This window comes from Abramis brama, assembly GCF_963993115.1.
Source record: "Abramis brama genome assembly, chromosome: 2".
NCBI lineage: Eukaryota > Metazoa > Chordata > Actinopteri > Cypriniformes > Leuciscidae > Abramis > Abramis brama.
The window spans coordinates 34,993,857-35,018,879 of NC_139964.1; the positions used below are offsets into that span (position 1 = coordinate 34,993,857).

The 25,023-nt window shown below is 36.2% G+C and overlaps 3 protein-coding genes across 4 annotated transcripts; all 3 read right to left on the reverse strand.

Moving 5' to 3' along the window:
• Positions 1 to 953: 953 nt before the first annotated feature.
• On the reverse strand, positions 954 to 10,677 carry LOC311075627 (uncharacterized protein; the record flags this gene model as incomplete). 2 transcript variants are annotated; one of them, XM_084103162.1, is made up of 10 exons in its annotated part: positions 971 to 1,618; positions 1,711 to 1,770; positions 2,302 to 2,337; positions 2,434 to 2,472; positions 9,709 to 9,789; positions 9,889 to 9,957; positions 10,043 to 10,078; positions 10,209 to 10,256; positions 10,464 to 10,511; positions 10,624 to 10,677. In XM_084103162.1, 10 exons carry the CDS (start codon positions 10,675 to 10,677, stop codon positions 1,226 to 1,228), a joined length of 864 nt encoding a protein of 287 aa, XP_083959288.1. In that variant the 3' UTR covers positions 971 to 1,225. The 2 variants fall into 2 exon arrangements, with proteins under 2 accessions (XP_083959289.1, XP_083959288.1); XM_084103163.1 differs by lacking the exons at positions 9,709 to 9,789; positions 9,889 to 9,957; positions 10,043 to 10,078; ... (1 more) ...; positions 10,464 to 10,511; positions 10,624 to 10,677 and adding exons at positions 2,558 to 2,590; positions 2,668 to 2,745; positions 2,826 to 2,849; positions 2,945 to 3,017; positions 3,101 to 3,149 and having other exon boundaries at positions 954 to 1,618.
• Positions 5,182 to 8,547, reverse strand: scpp5 (secretory calcium-binding phosphoprotein 5). Its single transcript, XM_084103230.1, has 11 exons — positions 8,460 to 8,547; positions 8,287 to 8,334; positions 7,903 to 7,977; positions 7,085 to 7,138; positions 6,802 to 6,870; positions 6,569 to 6,598; positions 6,278 to 6,316; positions 6,126 to 6,176; positions 5,910 to 5,993; positions 5,646 to 5,669; positions 5,182 to 5,509 (listed from the first exon to the last, which is right to left on the reverse strand). Exons 1-10 carry the CDS (start codon positions 8,511 to 8,513, stop codon positions 5,652 to 5,654), a joined length of 522 nt encoding a protein of 173 aa, XP_083959356.1. The 5' UTR covers positions 8,514 to 8,547; the 3' UTR covers positions 5,182 to 5,509; positions 5,646 to 5,651.
• A 1,389-nt stretch (positions 10,678 to 12,066) lies between the features above and the next one.
• ambn (ameloblastin) lies at positions 12,067 to 14,676 on the reverse strand (the record flags this gene model as incomplete). Its single annotated transcript, XM_084106645.1, has 6 exons — positions 12,067 to 12,594; positions 12,955 to 12,993; positions 13,077 to 13,121; positions 13,196 to 13,336; positions 13,857 to 13,901; positions 14,428 to 14,676. The coding sequence occupies 6 exons, from the start codon at positions 14,674 to 14,676 to the stop codon at positions 12,067 to 12,069; spliced, it is 1,047 nt and encodes a 348-aa protein (XP_083962771.1).
• Between the last annotated feature and the right edge of the window lie 10,347 nt (positions 14,677 to 25,023).

Sequence of the window (25,023 nt, forward strand, 5' to 3'; positions counted from 1 at the left end):
TTACGTATGCAGTCTACACACATTACACTGGTGTCATTTGTGTACATGTGCTTGCTATAGACTGTGAGCCTGTGGAGTAGAGTGAAAGATTTACCTCATGTAGCAACATCTGCCTAGTCAGCAGTCTTCCACAGATCTGCTTTATCCTATTAATACAAACCTCCCAGTCTTAGTTTCACACACAGTCACTCACAGAGAAATAGATGGCCTGTTTTGTTGGATATATGTAGTTTTTGTTTAATTGGACATCTTATATTTTACCTACTGTATATATGAAGAGTTCAGATGCAAAAGCCTCTAAGTGCCATTTGAAATTTTCTTGTAGAATGATCAAGCTTGTATATTTAAGTTCAGTAATTTCACTTAGGCCTAAATGGCAATGAAAATTACCTATGAATTGTCATTTAAGTGAAATTACTGAACTTATACAAGCTTGATAAAAATGATCATTCTAGAAGAAAATTTCAGATGGCACTTAGAGGCTTTTACATCTGAACTCTTCATATAATGATGTTCATATAACATAGTTACACACACACACACACACACACACACACACACACACACACACACACACACACTTATATGTTTATTTTGCTATACTTGTGAGTACCTCCATAGACATAATGGTTTTAATACTGTACAAACTGTAGATATCCCCCTACACTAACCCTACCCCTAAACCTTATGCATATAACACAACACTTTATGCATTTTTACATTTTCCAAAAAACTCAATTTATTATGTTTATAAATAAATTTCCCTTGTGATGACCAGCCAGCGGTTCTCACAATGTAGGTTTTTACTATCCTTTTGGGGACATTTGGACACACACACACACACACACACACACACACACACACACACACACACACACACACACACATATATATATATAGTCATCTGTTATAGATGTATAGATATCAGGTTAATTACATAGTTACATTTCAGTTGATAAAAGAGGCTTTTAATTGCAGTAAGACAAAATACATTTTATTTTAAGAAACTGAAAGAGAAGACATATAACAAGTAACACTGTCTGCAGCAGTGTCGGCTCAATTCTTACAATGAGGTTATTATAAATCTGCCAGAAAACATTTTCACACAACAGGAATGTGCCACATTTTGTTCCAGCAATGTTCAGACCACAGAGATGTGGTCTTAAAGTCAGCGATGTGACTGATTGGTTAGAATCTTGGGGGGCGGGGCTTGTGATCATCTCTCTCACTGCACTAGCTGGGCAGCATCAGGAGCCTCAGCCACCAGCACCTGCTCTGCACCAGCAGCAACATCAGGCCCCACCAAAGTGGGATCAATTTCCACAGCAACTGCCGGGGCCTCGGGGATGAGGGCCGGATCAACAGCAGCAGCAGCAGCAGCAGCAGCAGCGATGACTTCGGGAGCAGGTTCGACGGGAACATCCACAGCAACATCAACGGGTAGGATCTCGTTTGCGACAGCGGCATCGACAGTTGAAGCGGTTCCAGCAGGTTCAGGTTCGGCTCCGGCCTCGGCTGCCTCAGCACCCTCCGCTGCCTCTGCTTCTTCCGCTCCTTCGGCCTCATCCGAGTTCAGTGGAGCAGCCGGCTGGGCAGGGTAAAACCCACGATACATTGGCTAGGGTAGATAGAAAAGTGGGACACAGCTCGTAAAGTACACCCTATTAATGTTTGAAATGTGTGATAAAGTTTTGATAAGAGGAAACCTACTGCTCCTTCCTCATCTGAATCTCCTCTGGGTGCGAAAAGAGCGGGGTTGAAAAAAAAGCCCTGAAAGAAATGTTCAAAGATCAATGTCAACACAAAATAAAATATTCTCAATCACAGGCTTGTTTAATGAACCGCGTTGTAGTTCTTAAAAAGTAAAATTCCTAAAGGTTTTTTCATGAGGCGATCCCATAGAAGAACCATTTTGGGTTCGCCAAAGAACCTTTCATGTGAAGAACTTAATAATTTAAAGAACCTTTAGTGCAATGGAAAGGTTAAATGGATGTTGAAGGTTCTTCATGGAACCATCAATGCCAATAAAGAAGTGTATTGCCACTTTGTAGTTTTTGCGCTACGATTAGTAGCAAAAAGCCAAGCTAAATGCTACTTTACATCATAAACAGAAGCTGTGTCTCATTCCATGTTCTAGTTCCCTTTAATGTAAATTAGTAATGTAAATCTGTGCACTAGCAAGGCCTTGATACACAGCTGATGTGTCACTTATCTAACATGATTTTTCTTTACATTTATCCTCAACATCGTCTTATGACATGCCATGACTGACTGACAAAATAACAATAGCACATTGCTAACCTGCTGTGGTGCTTGAGGTGAAACCTGAGGCTGGGTCTGTAAAAAGAGAAATATTGTCAAAAATGTTTTCAAAAGGCTATTGTTTATTCTCAAAAACATAAAATGCAATATGATAGAATGAAAGGGGTTTACATCAACAGGCGCTGGTGCTGCGGGTGCCACAGGTGCTGCCTGTGAGGAACAGAAAATACCATCAAATCCATAAAACAGGTTCACACAGTAGTCTTTAAATGAAGTGGTTAAATGCTTAACATACAGGCAGCTGAGCACCAGGAACGGCACCAAAACCCTGCAAATACATTGATCACGTTATGTTAATATTATGAAATGCCTCCATGTCTTTAGTATTATCAGCATTGAACTGACCTGTTGCTGCATCTGTCCTAATATTCTGTAGAGTTCCATCAACTGCAGAGCTGTGTTAGCATGACTAGTAATTGCCTGCTGCAATAGAGAAAACACAGTATGCATAATGCAATAGGCTGTACATTAACACCCATTGTGAGCACACACAAAAGTCTTACCTCATTGCTGCCGCTGTCAGGGGCCTAAAATATGCAAAGCAAGATGAAGATGTCAAAAATGTTTGAAATTTTGACTTTGTTATGCTGCCTTGAACTGAGATGTGGAAACAAGAACTTACAGGTGCAGCTAGCGAGGAGCCCAGCAAACACATCAACAACGCCACAGCTTTCATGATCATGATTATTTCACAGCTTATGATGCAGAAAGAAAAACAGACATATTCAATACTGCCGGTAACATGAGTTAAAGCTCCTCAGAAATGGTACGAGCTTACCTCTTTTGAAAATCACAAGGACGACTGCTTGGTTTCTTGAAGTTTAAAGTTGAATGAATAAGTACTGAACAAGGCTGCTATATATACTTAGCAGCTCCTGAAACAGACCAATCACCTCTCAGCAAAAATGAGATCTATTTTTTGCCTTTATTCTTAAAGCAAGGTTGGAATTACAACTGCTAATGACCCATTATGTATAATTATACACTGTGAAATTCTGCTTGGTGCACAGTTCTTCAAAAAGACAGACAAAAATTGAAATTGTCTACCAGACAGAGGAGGGTCTGTCTGTGGTGTTTGATGGTGAAGTTTGCATGAGTATGACTTTCAAGGGGCCCCTTTCCAATAACAGTGGGACTTGTGGGCGCATGCCAACTTGATTGATCTAATTACAAAAGATATTTACAACTTAATTACAGACTTTATCAATCTTTTCTTGCTGATTCATTTTGGAGATATGGGTATAAATCTTTTGGCTCCCTTATTGTTGTGACCACACTGACAACTTCTATAGAGATGTTGTCGCCTGCGTTTTTTTTCGCTCAGACTGAGGTTTGAAGCATTTCAAGGGTTGATAGGCCTATGCTTTATGCTTTAGGGAATGTCTTCCATTCAGGATGTCTTCCATCTGATAAGAATGTGAACATAAAAAGGTTTTTAGATATCCACTTGCTGGGCTCAAACAAATCAGGCAAGAGACGACATATACTTTGGCTCCCCTTCAGTCATTCTAGATAGATGTTTCCTTAGGGTCAACTGATGACTATCTTTCTAGTTGTTCAAAAGCCTACAGTTCAAATATTTATATATATATAACCCTTGAAATGCTTCAAAGAATTTTATTTATATATATATATATATATATATATATATATATATATATATATATATATATATCATATTTAGATAAACAGATATGGCTTCGATGTTACTTATACTTGCAGAGTTGAGAATAAGCAAATATCATATGCAGCAATTTGGCTGTTGCTTCACATTTGAAAAAAGTCTTTGGGTTGTGCTGGAGGAGACTTTACAGAGTGCGTGCCTCTTGCATTGTCAATATTAGATCTTGACCAAATAATGATGGACCTCTTGATGGAAAGTCTCCTCCAGCACAACCCAAACACTTTCAAAGAATTTAAGGTCTGGACTCAGAGGTGCCAATTCATGTGTGAAAACGATTCTTCAATCTCCCTTCCAACCATTCTTTCACAATTTGAGCCTGATGAATCTTGACATTGTCATCATGGAATATGGCCATGATGTGTTTTCCTACATGGTTAAGAAATAAAAATCTACACACTCCATCAGTTAGGGTTAGAAGAACTGTTGCCAAACATAAAACATGCTATAATAATTACTGCAATAATGATCCAGTCATTTGCTCTTTAAGCATTTGCTTATTTAAATCCAAACAGCGACTTTTTTTCTTCTTCTTTTTTTTTTTTTTTTTTGATCGGGCAGTGTATAATACACTGTATAATAATTATGTATAGGCCTATATATAATTAGAATCGCAGAGCTAATTAAACCCTGTTATGATAATGAGCAGATAAACTCAATCTCAAAATCTTATTAAATGTTGATGCCCAATGTGCCAACATATCTCAGAGCAAATATAAAAGAATGGATTGATTAATTGCTAACACACAGGTCTAGTTCATGTGTTCATTTCTGCATGTAGGAGACTATTAGAAATCCTTATGGCCAGACAATCTATGTTGGAAAAACATACTCTCGAATTTCTCTGAATTTTGTTTGAATGAGCATTATAAATAATTCTCTAATTTGATATTCACACATCCTAAAGCTTCCCTGAGGTTGAACGTGGCCTAACAAACTCTTTGCTCTCCTAAAGTTTTAACAAGCTATTTTTTAACATGCAATATAATGTTTATTATACCGCACAATGTTCAAGGTGTAGGTGCAAAATATTTCACTTTAACCTCAGAATCCTTTTCAATGTTGAAAAAAAAATGTTTTGTATCATTTTAATTAATTACTAGTATGCATTAGATTTCATATGTTATTTTGTAACAACTACCACAAAGATAGATAATAAGTGCATGTTGAAAAATGAGTTGTTCTTTAATCAACTTTATTAGTGAAACACTACTCACAAAAGTATACATGAGAAAATATTCAGAACTGACATTTGCTTTAAGGTATCATTTTCTCACATCAGAATAAGACCAAAACAGCACATTTCTATCTGCATTCCATGCATTTACAGATCTTTAAAAAATTGTTATACATGTAGATCATCTTCTTCATGTTCAAAAAATCAGCTCGTTTTAAATTATTATCCCAGGAAAAAAGTATTTACTAATTCTAAATAGCATTGTGGGGGGGGGAGTTCCACACTCTTATTGTTTGACGTTTTTCTCTCACTCAGCTTCAAAGATGTGTCTGCGGGGATAAGAAATGAAATGATAATTAAGAATGAAAGAGTGATGTCAAGCAATGTTGAAACACTATTAAAACTATTGCGATTCAAAATTAGGATGAATGAATCATATTCAGATACACATAAGCAGTATCTCACCAGTCTTCATGGCTTGTTAGACACCTGAAAGAAAGTATAGATAATTAACAAGAGTGTGGTGCACACAATCTGCTGTTTTCTGCAAAACTGCTGCTGACATATACGAGATCAGCAAGTTTCCATTTTGGTTAAAAGCATACTGGCTAAATGCAGCACTGAAGGGGTAATTATGTTGTCAAATCAGAGCTTTACTGAGGGTTGTGATTTTTGCTTCTCACACATATGCATTTAAACACACACACACACACACACACACACACAGACCTGTCCTGTCTGAGCCTGCTGCTCCGGCTGGGTTTGCTGCTGAGGATCTTGGGTTTGTGGAGGACCATCCTGGAATGGTGGGTTCTGTGTAGATATGCAATAAAAGCTCACAGTGTTTCCAGATTCAAGTGTTTCAGCAAATTCCAATAACAGTGCAAGTGATGACTGTATTGATTAATTATGAAACCAAAGAGGTTCAAAGCCTTTTTTTCTCACCATGGGTGGCTGTTGAGGAACTGCCTGTGGCATGAAGTCAAAGGGGAAGATCTATATATTGACAAACATATATAAAAAATAAGTAAAATGGGTTTAATATATATGGGTGTAGGTAATAATGTCAAAATGTTTAAGCAATTTAAAGAATTTACATTTGGAAATTGAGGTATCAGGGGAACATTTGGTTGGTCCTGAAATGTAGACAACAAGTTACCTTTATTTATGTAGCGCTTTTTACAATATAAACAGGAAAATGATTCAATGATGGAAACAACTAGTACTCCCAGAAATAAGTAAGATTTGTAAGGCTCAGATATTTACGGGATGAGAAAACAACAGATATAATCCATTTCAACTTCAAAATTTCACATTTAATTCAATATGTTACTTGCCGCTTCTTTGTAATTATTTGAGAAATTTACTAGTTTCAAAGTAAATCCTACCTGGCGCTGACTGAAGTCATAGGGGTAAAACTTCAATAAGGAGAAAGAAAAACAAAATCACCATTGAGTTCATTGCATCAGAGGGGATGTGCCAGCAATGATGTTGAGGCATTAGAAGAAGATACAAAAGCAACACTGTGCCGGATTGACTTTCTACAGCATATAGGCTATGTAAACATTTCTATTAAAGTCAGAGCAAGTGCTGAAATCAGCCGTCGGGTCTGTTCACTCACGATTTCCACGCTTTTTCTGCCCGGAACCTTGGGGAGAGAGTACTTGATGAACGCTTGTGTAGGGAATGACTGAAAGCAGAAAGAGAGAGCCATGCCACAGCGTGAATGGTAGTAATTATGTTCTATTCTTTTGGTATACACACATGAGGTAGGCTATATATTGATTCAACTGATTGAGATGAGAGTTTACATCTCAAAAAGGCACCTAACAAAGAAGCTGTGTGTAACTGATATGTTAGAGAAACAAGCTAGCCTTGCAGATAGCAAACCTTTACACACTCACCGATTTGCCCGCTGCGCCCCCTGCTGGATTAGTAGGGAAGCTCGGTGGGAAAATCTATTTAAAAAAAATTTTTTATTATTATTATTATACATATTTTTTTCATGTAATCTAAAACGTGCTTCATGTGGTACTATCTTAAAACAGAAATGTGAAGAAAAAAAATGTATTTAATTTGACTGAATAAAACTGTAAAACTGAACTGAACACTGTAAAAAAGTATTTGATCAATAGGTTATGACAACATGTGTTTTTACATTGCTTCAACTCATCAAGATAAGTTAAGCAATTTTCAAATGTATAAGTTATACAAGATTCAACTAATTTCTTGAATCAGTTTGCTGTAATTTAAGTTTAAATGACTTAAAAGCAATTGTTAAGGTTTAGACCACATAGACATTTGATTTTTTTTCTAGAAATTAAATTAAATTAAATTAAATGTAAAGTTGTAAATAAAACAAAGATTATTTCTTACAAGAAAATACTATTGCAGTCTTTCGACTTCAGAATTTCATGTTTATTTCACTGTTATTTGCCATTTCCAAAGTATTTGTGAAAGATTTTTCTTAGTGAAAATTATCTAAAATTAAATCCTAAACTATTTTTTTTTTTTTTTTTCAGTGCATTAGGTTACACTAACCTAATGAAAGTCATTTTAAGCGTTAGATCAGGTACACTAACCTAATAAAGGTACACTAACCTAACCTATTTTTTTGATCAGGCAGAAATAAATCAAAAAGTTAATTTTTACATGGTTTCTTGGTTCAACTTTGAATTGTTATTTTTAAGGTGTTTACAAACAGAAAAAAGATAGCTCATACGATTTCCATGCTGATTGGAGCGTTCAGACCAGGATGTTGCTGTGATGGCATTCCCTGAAAGCCACCATTATTCCCCTAAGAAAATAAAAGGATTTCAGATTTACTGTAGTGGATGCCCCCCAAAAAACATGTTTACTTCCGTTATAATTAGTATGTTCAAAACATGTTCTGCAGCAACCTCAGGATAGTCAGTTAAACCTATATATCATAAAAACACATGTCATGGAGTAGCATGTCATCATACACTGTAATATTACAGAGCTATTTTCATCATAAAACTGGGTGCAATGTGTTGATTATGGTTAAAGCAAGAGATTCCAAAGACTTTTATGCCATTTTTGGATACGGAAAAGTCAAGAATGTTCATGTTGTGGTGAGCCCCACCTGCCTCGGGCTGCCATAATGAGGGAGATAATTGAAAAACGGTGAAAGCTAGAGAGAGACATAAACACACACGCACAAAAAAGGATCAGTTTCAGAATCTGGGCGACCCAAACACATAAAAAAAGCCTTCATAAGCACAAAGACATTCCTTTAAAAAGGTCTGATGTACTTACTGGTGCGGCGGATACTGCACCCGCCAGAAGAAGACACAGGAAAGATGTCCACATGTTTAAGGAATCACCAGCCTTACTCAAGCAAAAATGTGACCTAAGACAGACAACACCAATGAGGGCGTGCTATTTCTGAACAATATCATAGAAAGAGAAGCACTTACAGTGTACGGAAATGGTCAACCAGCTTTCTCACCTTGGTTGCAGGTAGAGTTATAGCTCTGGGACATGAGTTTTCTAGCTTTTATTTGCTCTCTGGCTTAGCTCTTAACCAATCCCTCTCATGCTAGACTTGATCATGACCTCACATACGGAGAAAGATGGTTATTGAGAAAATGACCTGTAGTCAGACTTTGTCTGCCTTTCTGTCAGCTATTATTATAATGATAACAGTTGAGGAAACTGCTGATATCACCAGCCTATATTTTTGAAGCTACAAAATATCAAAAATAGGAACTGAGTTTGTTTTTTGTGTACAAACTCAGTGATGTTTAATTGCAGCAAGAGAACTGTCTGAACAACAATGTCAGGTTCTGAAGAGCTTTCTTGGGATGGTATTTATTTTCAGCCAAACTAGGACTTGTTATGTATGAATAAACAATCAAAAAAAAAATTTCAACATAAATGCTAATAATAACACACACGAGGAGACAAAGTATTGATTGTACGCTTTATTATAAATCAAGATTTAAAAACATGTTTGCAAAAAAAAGAAGAAAAAAGCTTATGACTGTATGACTCTCAAGCATCAAGCCACTGAAAAAGCACCATTTGATGGGTCATCATTTTTTCTAAAGCAGGAAAGCATTTATGCAGTCACTCTGCAAAACACGAGCAGCTTCTTTGTCGTTCAGGAATTGGTGGTCAGCATATTCTTTCATCTGTGAGAAAAAGAAAAGACAGAGGTTTTATAAATGTGTTGCATTGTACAGAAAGGTTTCTATTCTATAATCTATTATAATAATTAAATAAGAATAATATGATGTTATTGATGTGAAGTTTTTCTCTATTTAAAATGTCAGTCACTAACCAGTGTACAATGTTGCATATTCCATTGCAAAAATGGTTAAATTTGTGGCATTACAGCGTTATGATTGATATATTGGTTATAATTATTACTTAACCATTAGTCATCATGATCATCATCATCATCCTTTGGAACAGGAGCCTAAAAAAGTACAACAAATTATATACAGCCTCATATATATGTAATATTATTAAATATATCACAGTTTTTTAGGTTGGTCTGTACTGGGGCAGCAGGAGCAACTGGGACAGCCGGGACAGCAGGGACAGCCGGGACAGCAGGTTGAGGAAAGCCGAAGGGGTACAGCTAGAAAACAGAGGGAAATGAATGAACTTCTACATGGTTGACGAGAAATGGAGGATTTCATGTAGCAGTAGGGAAATAAAAAAATGCAGATACACGTACAACTTCAATACTTTCTTTGCCTGCGGGCTGGGGAATCTCATGTTTAATGAAGCCACGGATAGGTTGACCCTGTGAAGAATAAGAAAAACTGATCGCATGCTCAGCTAGCAGAAGATAATGAATACTCTGCGAAAAGAAATGAAACCCAACTTACAGAACCTCCAGCTGCAGCCTGTTGAGCTGCCAGAAGCTGAAAAAATAATGAAAATATAATATAATCTAATGTAATATAATAATTTGATTTTTAATGTAACATTTTATATTTATATATGAAAATGTACATCTAAAATATTACTATAATACGTAATTTCCACACTTACAATCTCTATTTCAGAAGGTCTAGCTGCAGCGGCGGCCGCAGGAAGAGCCTGTAGTAGATCATCATACACACTTTTTATACAATACATAATGTACTATAATCCTATATGACACTGTTTATTCCTATATTCCTTGAGTCATTTTATTTAAATAGGGGTGAATCCAGATTGATTGGGACACTTTTGCCATTGAAATGACTGGGGAAAGTGTCCCAATCAACCTGAATTCACCCTATTTCATGTTTGGACCAAACTAACCTGTGGAGCCATGACAGGTTTGTACTCTAGCTCATAATACATCAGTTGCTGTGGGTCAAAGAACAGGAGAGTTAAGGCTAGTATCACAATGTTAGCATCCCACATTCTCTTGTCATCTCATGGATAAATACTGTACATAAGAGTAAAATCGATCACGTACCGGAGCGCAGTAGGCCACACCGATGACAAATGCCAGCAAAATGAGGGATCTCATGTTGAATGATGATGTCTGAAATATGACATGCAAAGATATAGTTTCATTGTTTGCAATCTTCTACGTAACCTTCTGCAACAGGAAAGTAGATCAACCTTCAGCCCCAAAATTGTTTGTTGAATTAATGGTACCTTACCTTCGTTTGAGACTCTTGATTGTGATCAGGATTGAGGAGGAGGATTTTGTGATACTGCTCTCTAGATCTACTCCTTATATTCTCTTTGAAAACAAAAGGCCCATAGCATCAGCATCTGATTGGCTTTGGTGACCAGCCAAGTTCCTTTATAGAGGGCAAAAATGTGCGTTCAAAGCAAATATATATCTTTGCTTATCTCAAAGCAAAATTTTGGCTGAGATTGTAATTATTTGGCATGATATAGTATAGAACAAATAAATCAAACGCAATCAGAAAATACATTTATGGCACTTGAGATGAAATCATAAAAGCTCTCTGACAGCACTGTTCACACTTGTTCAAACTGTAGGAACCTTCTGCCTGACTGAGGACACTGCTAGGAAATAAAGTATTTATAAATAATATTATAAATAATAAGTACCAAAATAGACCATAAGACACTGTACCTAAGCAATATTTTAAATAATTTTCTGTTGAATTTAATTGGTTATTGCAATTAAATTGTTTCATTCTGGATTTACATTTCATATTACATTGGGAAACTGCAGTGAAAGTCAATAATTTGACTGTTGACTTTCATGTAAAGGTTAAAAAACAACTGGCTATGAAATTATTTGAAAAGATACAAAATATTCCACTAATGTTTTTATTATGTAACATTTTTCCAGGTACTGTATAAAAGTAAAACATATATATATATATATATATATAATTTATTGTCCCTTACCAGTAGGCGATTCTGTTTTTTTGATGGCATTTTAAGAACTTTCAGAAATGCTCTGCACTTTAATTATATAGTTTAAAACAAATTTTTATTCACTCATATTGTGATTCTCTGGGAATGTGCACATTTTTCCAGTTCTATTAACAAAGCTGACACTTGATGACAGATGAACTGTATGCAACACAGAAGGAGCCTCAGGCTGTAATTAACTTTGTATTTAATCATATGTCTAGTATATATGTTGAGGACCACACACAAAGTTCACAGTACAAAAGTCAGAAATAATTTTAAATGGTTTTGATTTTTAAATCTTTTCGTCCACAACCAAGTCAAAACTTTAGTTCATACTGGGAAGAATAAAAGATAAAGAAATAGTAATAAGTAAACAAAGTACAGTTTTAGAACTGCTAAGAAAAATATATTTTTTAAAAACTTCCATTATGCTGCCTTAACCCATATATAAACCATAAGCATAATACAAAATGCATATTAAAATAAATCTTGCAGTAAAGATATGCAAACATTTCTCTTAGGGGTACAAATCAGGGTTGGTCTTGACAGTATCGGAAAGCAGTGGTGGGGATGCTGGAACAAGAGCTTCTTCTGGTGTTGGGAATATAGTGGGAATTAGATTGGGATCACTGTACTGGGGATCGGATTGGACAGTGGGCAAGGCAGCCGAAACGAAAGTCCCTTGACCAGAAGACAAATGTCCAGTGTTAGTTAAGGGGTTTTCAGCAGACTGGACATGATCACACGGCACTCGCTCAAGGTCCTGCTTGCTAGCAATCCTACTAGGCAGCGCTCCATTATTTGGATGGGATCCACCAGTAGCAGGTATGGCGTCCCTACTGGGTGGTACAGCTACAGCGCTAGGTGGCTGGACCTCAGAATTGGTCGAGAAGGTCATTCCACTGACAGGGTAGGTGTTGATGTGGAAGGAATTGCCTGGTCTTAAAGGGTTAACAGGTACAACAGGTTGTGGTCCAGCTACAGGAAACACATTGCCCCTAAACGCAGGCATGTGCATGTCAACATGGCCCAGCCGTCCCATGTTCTGTGTGTGACAGAAATTTGGACAGAGATTTAGGCGAAATATTTATTTATAAAAAAAAAAACTTTTCAAAGATACAGTGGTGTCTGATCTTTTTTACACTTCTGAGCTTAATTTTGTAGGATTTAGAAAATATGAATAGAAGTTAAGAGAAGAAAAATATCAAAATTGGCACTATTAGGTCACAATTGAATTAGCAAATTTGTGACATTCATATATGAATCTCAAAAAAATGGGAACAGGCTAAATACTTGCTAAAATTTTTATGATGATAATATAATTAATACCAAAAATTTAAGAAAAAAATAATAAAATAAAGTAAAATAAAGAAGCATCTTCACTTATGGTCTCAGACTTTTTTACCTGAAGTTCCTCAGAGCTCAATCCACCATATGGTCCAGCCTTTAAAAAGCATTCACATAAGGAATTACCCCCCAATAACATATTTAGAGAATAAATATTCAATTGTATAACAATTCATTCACCATTCGTTGTTGAGTCTGTGGAACCATGTAAAGAAATTGTTGAACCTGTGGAAAAACACATGATATAAGAATATTGAAAACACTAGATCTGCTTGAGTCCAGAATGTTTGCGTTGATACCTGTTGTTGCTGAGGCTGGTTTGGATGCATTTGGTGCTTGTGTTGTTTGTTTTGTGCCATTAATGGTTGTGAAGCTGTAACTGCATTAGCAGGATATTGTTGAGACGTTGCGTGCTGGAAAACAGGCACTCCATAGGAGAACTGATGATGGAAAGGAGCATTCGAGAGCTAATTGTAAAAGTTCTGACTTAAGAGATTGACAAGTGAGCAAAAGGACAATAGTTAGAAGTGGATTCTGGGACGAATGAGATTCAATTAAGAGCGAATGAACTCAGTGACTCCTCTTAGGATTGTTGGATGCTGTACTCACAAATTTTATTTGTGTGCACACATTTTACTGACACACGAGGCAATATATTATGTCAACCCTCTTTGTTTGGACACATCAAGTGCATCAGGTTTCCACAATAAATCAAAACTCCTCAGACGTGGAGACGGGAAGATTTCCTCCAGCGAAATATTTTTGATAATATACCAAAGTGTATAAACACAAAGGCTTGCTTGAGGGTTACATAGCTATCATTAATTAAGTTTGGCTTTGGACCTCGTATCAGAATAAACCTGCTGAACCCAGACATCTCTTAGCTCTTCCTGTGGTGTATTTTTGATGACTACAAACAAAACCACACACATTTCTAATATTATATGGAAACACTCTTACTGTTGGGTTCCTGGATTGTGGTCCAAGAATGGGATAGTAGAAAAACTGAAAAATACAGGGAGAGAAATGTATTAGGTATTTTAATAAATGTATTTTTAGAATTTAATAAATTCTAATTGCCTTTTTAATATTTTTTAATATTATTATTTAAAATAATAATATTAATTATATCATTTAGTTTAAAAAGTTGGTTACACTTTATTTTGATAGTCCGCTTACTACAAGTAATTACATGTCAACTAACTATCATTAGAGTTTTAGTTGACTGTTAGGTTAGGGTTAGGGTTAAATTTATGGTTAGTAGAATAAGACATATACTTGCAAAGTTACTAACAGTCAGTAAAATGTCTATTGGGGAGCATCAAAATAAAGTGCTGTCAGATATTAAGCAGACAGTCTACTAATACTCTAATGACTGGTAGTTGGCATGCAGTTGCAAAGTTGCTTACAGTAGAATGTCTAATGTGGACTATTGAAATAACGTGTTACCAAAAAGTAATTCCTGGACTGTTTTATTAAGGTAAGAAATTAGTGAATTCATAATTCAAGTGAATTTATAAAAATTTCTTACCTGCGGTTGCTGGGGATGAGGATAGGGAACGTATTGAATGTGTGCTGGAAGTTGACCGAGACCTGTATTGGGGTTGGGTGGAGAGGCCCATGGATTGGTCAGAGCGGCCAGCTGTTGCTGAGGACCAGAGGGCACTCTGAGAGATTTAGGCTGAAACTGCTGTGGCACATGATGGGCTTGTACCAGTCCCTCAGACCCAGACGGTGGAGACTGTATCACTGGGGTTCCTTGTGCTGGCATATCTCCCATTGGGAATTTTTGGGGAGCATTTGGGGAGATCTATGAAAAGGTTAATTGAATAACATAAGTATAACATAATCAAGTAAACAAGCATTTTCATTCAACAATGCCATTTCACCATTAACTGCACCTCAGATTAGTAATGCAGTAGTGAATTCACACAGAGAAGTAAAGGACATTTGTGAATTCGCATTCTTATGATGTATGATTTCTACAAAACAACCATGGTACGTTTTGGTAACACTTTATTTTGATGGTCCCCTTTAGACATTCTGTTGACTATAAATAACACTGCATGTACATGTCAAATAACTCTCATTAGAGTATTAGTAGACTGTCTGCTTAATATCTGCTGACTAGAAGTAACTTAGCAAGTACATGTCAACTTATTCTACTAACCCTAACCCTACCCCCAACAGTCTCCTATAATGAGAGTTAGAATTTACTTATGGAGAAAAGAATGTCTAAAGGGGAACATAAAAAAAATAACCCAAGTGGTATCTGGATGAAAAGAGATGACTGTAATGACTCACCGGAACTCCAAATGTTCCAGCTAGAAAACATGTGAGCAACGCTATAAGCCTCATTTGTGTCATACCTAAAGATACACACAGTAAATACATGTGCACTATACAGCTTGAAAAATGATAAATTAGTTGCTAATATTGCATGACAGAAAACAAAAACAAATACTCACTTTAAAATCCTTTGATCACAACGAAAGAATGAAAGTGGAGAAGGGTGTACTTAAACAGTGTCCATTCCTCAAGCAACCAATCAGCTCTGGAAATGGGCTCTGACCTCAGACAATATTGAACCTCAGACCATAATTTAATTGTACAATCTAGAGAACACGTAGTGTCTAAATGAATCATCAAATCAACCCATTTGAAATGTTAGACATATCCAGACAAGTTTGGGTGATTTGATATATTGGTTCAGTTTTATAGTAGAAAAGTCTACTAATAAAAGATAAATATGATCATAAATCTAGGTGTGTTTGTGGTAGTCTGTAAGTGAATGCCATACATTTATTCTCACAGCAAGCACATTTTAGAGTAGAAACAGGATGGCGTGTCAGAATAAATCTGGTTTATTTCAATAAATCAAGATGTTGTGTTCCCCCACACCAGAAGAGTTCGTCTCATCTGAGGTCGCTTCTCACTGATTTCGTCTTCACAATGTTGATTAAAACGAAACCACAGCTACCTTCTGAAAAGCCACTTTGGTTCAGGTAATGACAGTATAATTCTGTCATTCCCACAGTAAGAACTATACTAATTTCACATTGTGGTGAGATAACTGTTATTATTAAGTTGGGTTCAGACCAAATAGAAATGCAGACACAGACAGCAGTTTTAACAGTAAAACCAGGAATTCCCTAAACATGACTGGATATGCAAACAACAAGACTTGTCATGGTATCACAGGTAAGATGCATTTGAAGACATTTCCTCTTAATGTAGACTGTGTTTAATAAGTGTGTAGTGACTCAGGAGTCATACTGTCCCACCCAAAACAATCTCAAAATCTCAAAATTACACATCCACATCTTTCTCTGTTGACACTTGCACCACACCTATACTGTAGTGCATAATGCCTCAGAGTTGCATGCATTGACCTTTACATTAAACAACACTACCAATTTATAATCTAAAATGACAGACTGTTCATTCAGAAATTATTTTCCCTTCACTATTTTGAGTGACTATATGCTTAATATTAACATTTGGTCACAGAGCTTGGGCAGCAAGTTGTTGGATATTTAAAATTTGATTGACTACAAAGATCCGAAATATGACGTACAAGACCATATCATAAGTGTATTCTGTATAGATTGTGTGCCCATTTAATATTAAAGTACATGGTTACCCCCCGCTATGAGGGGGTTGGAAAGGATTTTCTACTTAAGCTCGAGCATTTTGATGATAACTTCACATAGAACACAAATTTCTCTAATAGCAGGGTTTACCAACCAACGTTAAATGTATAATTAAATAAATGAGGGAAATTGATTTATTTTACAGTTGTATTATTTCTAAAAAACAACCAAATAACATGTTAAACAGATTCACTCTTTTTATTGAAAGCATTACTGAAATGTCAAGGGTACTTTACAAAACAACCCCTTCTCTACTTTCCACCATCTCCACGAATGGTGGTGGGGATGACTGGGGGACTGGGTGTGGGTGCCGGAGCCGGGGCCGGGGCCGGGGCTGGGGAAGGGACTGGACGAGGCAGCAGCAGGGGCCACTGAAATGGCCACAGTGGGAACAGAGGTCCGGGTCGAACCGGCCTCACTTGATAATAATGACCTCCAGGAAAATAGGGCCAATAGATCCTCTAGAGCAAAGACAGTTTAAACAGTCAAATAGAACATGTGCATATGAGGCATTTTGTTCAGCTTCAGGAGAAAATTACATATTTATTATAACTGGGAGCATTGGGAGTTTACCTCATCACTGCCAGAGGAGCTCCAAGGCTTATAACGCTGGCAAAGCTGGGAGGAATTTTTATATGACATGAGTTCATGGTATTATAATAATTGTTATTTCATACATTGAATGTTGTTTGATTCAGGTCTACAGGCTTAAATGAGCCGGGCTGCTCAGTTACATCATACTAGTACAATAATAAGTGATATAAAGAGAGTAAAAACATCCTTCAAAAACAAAATTTACTTACAGCTCCAGAGGAAATGAGCCACAGGACAGCCAATAATATGAGACTCTTCATTTTGGGATGGCACGTTTTTTTTTTTAACCTTATTTAGAAAAGAAATTCCTAACAAATCTGAAATCATAGTTATCTCAATAATGATGGCAATTCAGTACAACTGATATTAAATAGAGAAAGCATTTGAACTAGGACAGATAAATGTAATACATGTAAAGATACTAAATAAATAAACTAAATGTAAAGACTGCAACTAATTCCACATACAAGTACCATAGTTAGCCACATAGAGTCACTCATGAGTAGAAGAGAGGAGGTTCAGTCTGAAAATAAATCTTTTTTTCTCACAAAAACTTTGATAAATATGTGGTAGTCTGGTGGTATAATATGTGGCCGTATGATAAATTAAGAGAATTAAAAAAAAATATTTTAATCTCCAAATTCCAACATCATATTTTCCTAAAAGCTGTAGTCTAAACAACCCTTTAAAACCACACCAGCATGAAGTACGTTCACACAACAGTAAACTATATAATGAAAACAAATATTTTTCCAATTTCATGTCAAGGTTGGGGCCAGTTGTCGCGTGCCATATTATAAGAGTTGTCAAATGTGTTTTAAATGTTAAAAATGCACACAACTTATTACAACACTTGCTAGTTATTTGTACTTTTTTTTCTTTCAGAAAGTTTTATAATGTTTTAATTTTGCCAAAATTGGTGGATCCCATGATGACATTGTTGTCATTGAAAATGTTTAATAGCTTATTGTTGTTTAATGTAGAAAATATTTTGTACAGATTTAAAAAAATAAACCAACCGTACAAATATTTACTGGTGTAAAAAGCGTGACAACTTGCGCCAATTTTCCCTATACTTCAATAAAGTTGATGAAGATAACATTAACTCAATTAAAGTTAAAAAAAAAAAAAAAACTAGAGAGAGAGAGAGTAAAGTATATTTAAATGTATCAATTGTAGCCTACTTACTGTCTTGCAATTCGTTGAGTCTTCTTGATGTCCTGAAAGAACTGCAAATACACTGAGATTTATCCCAGTCCAGCTGATGCACTCAGAGTTTTAGCACACATGCATTTACTATTTTTTAACTCATTGTGCACACAAACCTATTACCTGGATATTACAATATTTAGTCATTTCGCAATCCTTAAAATCCCACACATTCCCAAAAGCTTACTGTCAATGTATGTAATTGTGACATCTAAAACTTACATTACTTCAGAGGATTTGCTCATAATCTCTCTGTCCCTAAGACATTTTCCTTTAGCATATGGAAATATGTCACTGCAAAACAGTCAAGTATTTAAGATTTATTTATTGGTACTAAGTATTAAAAAAAACTCAATGATATAGCTATGTAATATTGATTTAGTTTGATTTAGATTTGAAGAAATGTTGGTTTAGTGTAATAATATGTTGTTGAGCCCCAGCTCCAATACACCCAATACACCGCCTAACCCAGCCATTTACTGTAAAAACTGAACCAAGTTTACTAACTAAATAAATAAATAAATGAATAAATAAATAAATAAATAAATAAATGTCAGTTTTTAGTCAAATGTAAAGATCAATTTGGATAAAAGCAAAATAACTAATTGCAAATCGTTTTTTGCTTTAAAAGAGCTATGGCTACAATTCAAAGTTGAACTGTTGGATTCACATATGTCCAACGAATTGCAGTTGGTTTAATAAATTATAAAATGCTTTGAAAATTTAAATCATATCATGTAAAATGTAGCACAAACTATCAGTATGTTGTCATTTTAATTACTTTTATAAATGTGTCTGTTCTTATTTTTCTTACTTTGGAGACTGGAAGTTTTTTAGCGCAATTTTCCAACGGACAAAATTGCGATTGTTAACTCATGATTTCTGTTCTGTCTGTGCGCACCAATCTTGCACTTCTATCTCCTCCTCAACCAGACCACCTAGAGACTTCGGGTTTTCGGCATTATGTTAAGGAAGGTCTAATAACGCACAAAAAAAAAAAAAAAAAAAAAACACCGAAAAAGATTTACTATCTCTTAGTGTTGTGATCCCATGACGTCAGAAAATTGCGCTAAAACACTCACTGAGTTTTTATTACTTGTTTTCCTCATGCCTCAACTGAACTCATCAGCTTTTTGATGATGGACTCGATGAAAAAGTTTATAATACTACAAATTCCACATTCAATTCCAGATTTATGAAAACCTTGACAGATGTCGTAAAGACATTTATAATTCAATAAAGAATCACATCCAGCCCTAAGGTGTGCCTTAATCTTTTGTTTGTGTTGCATACATTCAGTGTATGTTTACAATTATATACCATAGAAAAGAGACAACTATGTGAATCATTTCCCTATTTCCAAATTGTTGAGTAAAGTCCAACTTGCTAAATACTTGCTAAATACTAAATACATTTTTTCAAACTTGTCACTATATGTTACTTCTGCTGATTGGCCAGTTGCATGTTGATAATGTATATATATATAGCATTTATCGCTGCTGTTTTGATGTCACACCTGAAACAGAGAAGTCTCTCATACATCTGCCACAAAGGTAAGAAGCAATCTTTGAAACAACGGCATTTACATTTATATTTGGACATTTAGGAGACATTCTTATCCACTGCGATTTACACATCAAGAATATTTCTCTATTAGATCTGAGCAACTCTTCTTGAGAACCATGAAATCTTTCCTACTTGTTGCTTGTGTCTTTGGACTCTGCTGTGCCGTGCTAGTGAGTAACATTCTCTTGTTGATCAAATGCATATGTGTTGATGTGCATTCAATTTATGTTTCAACCCCCACAAACCTTTTTATTACTTATTCTATAACACTGGAAATGACAAATTCATTTCTTTTCAGGCAGAAGATGAAGAACATCGAGAGAAGCGCTCATCAAGCCATTCCTCAGAGGTCAGTTTGAAATCAAAAACTCTTGCATAAAATCATTTTAATTAACTGTTCATATTTATTCCATATTTTCTCGAGTGCAAAAATGATCCTGAGCCATGCAAAAACATTTATGTATAGAAATCATAGAAAATCCTCTGATTATGTTGATATACATATGTCTTTCCAACGCTATCTCATGACCAATTCGTACGAATTCGTACGAGTGATAAAAAGGTGGCTAATTCGTACGAATTCGTACGACCTCACTCGTACGAATTTGTACGATTTGTCTAAACCCACGTGATGGGTAGGTTTAGGGGCGGGGTCAGGGGAAGGTCATTCGTATGAATTCATACGAATTGGGAAATTCGTAAAATATGTGCGATTTAGCAAAAATCGTACGAGTGAGGTCATATGAATTCGTACGAATTAGCCACCTCATAGAATTCGTACGAATTGCCATGAGATCAGGCTGGTCTTTCTTCATTTTGAAAATCTGTTGTGTGTAGACTCTTTTTCAATGTAAATCTTACTCTGTTCCTCTACTGATACTACTACAGAGACGACCTGGAGGCTTCTTTAACCCGTACCAGTTTCAGCGTCCTTATCCCTACCCATACTTTCCCCCTAACCTGCCTCTGCCTCAGCCTCAGCTTCCAAACAACAATGCCCTCCTCAGCCTCTTGCCATTCATCTTAGCACAGCTGGCATCTGCCCCTGCCCCGGCCCCTGCTCCTGCTCCTGCCCCGGCACCGGCCCCCGCACCGGCTCCAGCTCCAGCTCCTGCTCCTGGTGGGAGATAAGCAACCAGTTAAATCAAACTAAGAAAAGTGTCTGATTGACTCTGAATGCACATTATAATGCCTTCCTCTTGCTCTTGCTATGTTAAAAATATTAATAATAAACTTTGCATCATTGAATATTTGTGTTTGTGTTATGCTTCCTATTTTTTGAAAAGGTAAATGTATATGAAGCATAAGTTACTAGTTAAAGCTGAGCATGTGACTGATTGACTCTGAATGCACATTATAATGCCTTGCTCTTGATATCTTAAAAAAAAGATGACATAATTTACATAATATATATAGAAGTGTCCTTATGACTGTTATCAAATATATTTAAAATTAGGTTACATAATCACAAATGGAGATAGAGTAACTGAGTTATTGAATCATTCTTTCAACCGATTCATTTAAAAACGCTGATCCTCTTAGGTGACTGGCTACAATCAAAATCGAATACTCTCTGAGTAGGTACATCGTTTGAATAAGTAAATACTTCGCTACAGTTAAAAAAAAAGGATGCTCTATATAGTATGAATGTTTGTGTGAATGTAATCTGGATATACCACATTAGTCATGTTGTCATTATCATGTGACCTACCCGAGTCAGTGTCACTTCACAGCCATTCACAAACCTCCATAGTAAAGTATCCATTGGACGTACTCCTCAGAATCCAACCAGAACTAGTAGGCCATCTAAGTACTTATCAACTATAAATACTGTGAACTCAAACATATACTACTGTATACTGTTTTTCACCTAACATAGTGGGGAAGTATGCAATTTCATATGCAAGCCTATCTTTATGAGTGTTTATTATGTCCCTTGCGCTGAAGAGTATTTGTGATGTTGTGAACTACAAACATGAATGTACTGTATATTTTACTTACATGTCATGTTAATTTAATGGTAATGAACAACCAAAAGTGAAAAGGGTTGAATAATCTAACCTGATCAGAAAGATTTAATGTTATATTTCACCCTTCAACAACATTGTAATTTTATTTTATAGATACAAACATCTCAACAGCAAAACAGGCCATGTTCAGCCATTAACTATTAACTCTCCGCATGAAAAACTGGCAGATAGACATCATTATCTCCAATATGTTTGGAAGAATAGCACACATTAAATGCCATGTGGAGTTTGTATATGAGGAGGATGTTCATGAGATGATTGACAGGCTGGTTTATGGTGACAGGCCGCACATATATATACGAAAATGTGATCTGTGGTTTTCAAGAAGCATTTTTATGATGTGATATACCGGTAAGCCTAGCATGTACCAAATCTTGTCAATGTCCCAAAACTTGCATACCCATCTGCAAAAGTATGTACTTTTTCCATCACAAAAAAGTACAAACCTTTAAATGATATAACTGCACTGCTTTGTCACTTAATAACTTCTCAGACATGGTCCAAGCACAGCTGTGCTAATGCATTCTTGAGAGTGTCCCAAGTGGTGCTCACGGTAGAGCCAAATGATATCCAGCTACCCTTCTCTGGACGTCTTGGGTGGAATTTTGACCTAGTCCAGCTTGACCTAATTTAGATTTAGGGATAGGGTTATGGGTGTTGCTGGACCTTCAACTCCACCCATTACGTCCAGAGAGGGGGAGCTGGATGTCAAGTTCCACCTATTGCTTTAACTTAACAAATTTCAAAACACAGGACACATCACTGCTTTTGTACAACTTTAAGTAAGTCTTTAAAGCAGTTAAGCAGTAAAGTTACTTTAAGCAACTTTAAGTCCACATAAGTAAGGAAATGTGTCCAAGACTCTATAGGGCCCTATCATACAGAAGGCACAATGCCGCACCAGGCGCAAAGCAAGTGTTTTTTGCTAGTTTCAGCCCGACGCAGTTATCATTTTCACGTCCTGCGCTGCGTTGTTTAAATAGCATGCATTTGCGCCTATGGGCGTGCTGGTCTGAAAACAAGGTGTGTTCAGCCGCATTGTTGGTGCATGCGTTGCTATTTTGAGGCAACTGAAATAGATTGCACCATTTACCAACTGAAACCTGGTCTAAAGTCAATGGCGCAGTATTATTATTATTTTTTTATTTAAAGAGCACGTTAGTAATATGCGTCTATAGGCGGGTCCAACAGCCGCATACACTCTGCTTATTACACACACGGGAGGCACAGCAGCATACAAACATGCCAAATATTACAAATAAAATTACAATGTACAAGATTATTATTGTGTACATAAAGATATGCTGGAAACTGGCTGGTCCTGTAGACGGCCTGCTTGTCCGCTTTAATCTCACGCATGACTTCAAAAACGTCACATTAGAAAAAGCAACAATGGCTTGGGTCATCTCTGTTACTGGAGTGACAGGCAGCATGCTATTGCTTTTATACATCAGTTATATAAACAAGAATTTGATAACTTACATTTAAACAATTTTAAAATTGCCAAATATATCTCCAAACAAAGCAACAGCAAACCCATTGTTACACACAACAACTGCGCCGTTTCGTTCTTGAATGATTCAGTGCTTTTGAACAAATCCGTTTTGTGCATGACTCGGTTGAGATAATTAGTTTGAGGACTAACTGTTGAATAATTGTAAATATTTGTGATACTTTTGGCTGCTGTCATATGGTTAGACTCATAAACACACTAAATAGGAAGAAAAACACAAACCCAAATATACGATTCAATGATGCAAAGTTTATTTTATTTTTACATAGCAAGAGCAAGAAGCAGGCATTATAATGTGCATTCAGAGTCAATCAGTCACATGCTCAGCTTTAACTAGTAACGTATGCTTCATATACATTTACCTTTTCAAAAAATAGGAAGCATAACACAAACACAAATATTCAATGATGCAAAGTTTATTATTAATATTTTTAACATAGCAAGAGCAAGAGGCAGGCATTATAATGTGCATTCAGAGTCAATCAGTCACATGCTCAGCTTTAACTAGTAACGTATGCTTCATATACATTTACCTTTTCAAAAAATAGGAAGCATAACACAAACACAAATATTCAATGATGCAAAGTTTATTATTAATATTTTTAACATAGCAAGAGCAAGAGGCAGGCATTATAATGTGCATTCAGAGTCAATCAGTCACATGCTCAGCTTTAACTAGTAACTTATGCTTCATATACATTTACCTTTTCAAAATATAGGAAGCATAACACAAACACAAATATTCAATGATGCAAAGTTTATTATTAATATTTTTAACATAGCAAAAGCAAGAAGCAGGCATTATAATGTGCATTCAGAGTCAATCAGTCACATGCTCAGCTTTAACTAGTAACTTATGCTTCATATACATTTACCTTTTCAAAAAATAGGAAGCATAACACAAACACAAATATTCAATGATGCAAAGTTTATTATTAATATTTTTAACATAGCAAGAGCAAGAGGCAGGCATTATAATGTGCATTCAGAGTCAATCAGACACTTTTCTTAGTTTGATTTAACTGGCTGCTTATCTCCCACCAGGAGCAGGAGCTGGAGCTGGAGCCGGTGCGGGGGCCGGTGCTGGGGCAGGAGCAGGGGCAGGGGCAGGAGCAGATGCCAGCTGTGCTAAGATGAATGGCAAGAGGCTGAGGAGGGCATTGTTGTTTGGAAGCTGAGGCTGAGGCTGAGGCAGAGGCAGGTTAGGGGGAAAGTATGGGTAGGGATAAGGACGCTGAAACTGGTACGGGTTAAAGAAGCCTCCAGGTCGTCTCTGTAGTAGAAGAACAGAGTAAGATTTACATTGAAAAAGAGTTCAACAGATTTTCAAAATGAAGACAAACAGTGTTTGGATGCTTATACAGTGTTTTTAAACTCAAACTGACCTCTGAGGAATGGCTTGATGAGCGCTTCTCTCGATGATCTTCATCCTCTGCCTGAAAAGAAATGAATTTGTCATTTTGCATCTTCATCACATTTCCAGTGTTATAAATTATATCACAAAACAGTGTGGTGGTTAAAAAAGGAATAGAATATCACATGCACATCAGCAAATAGAGTTT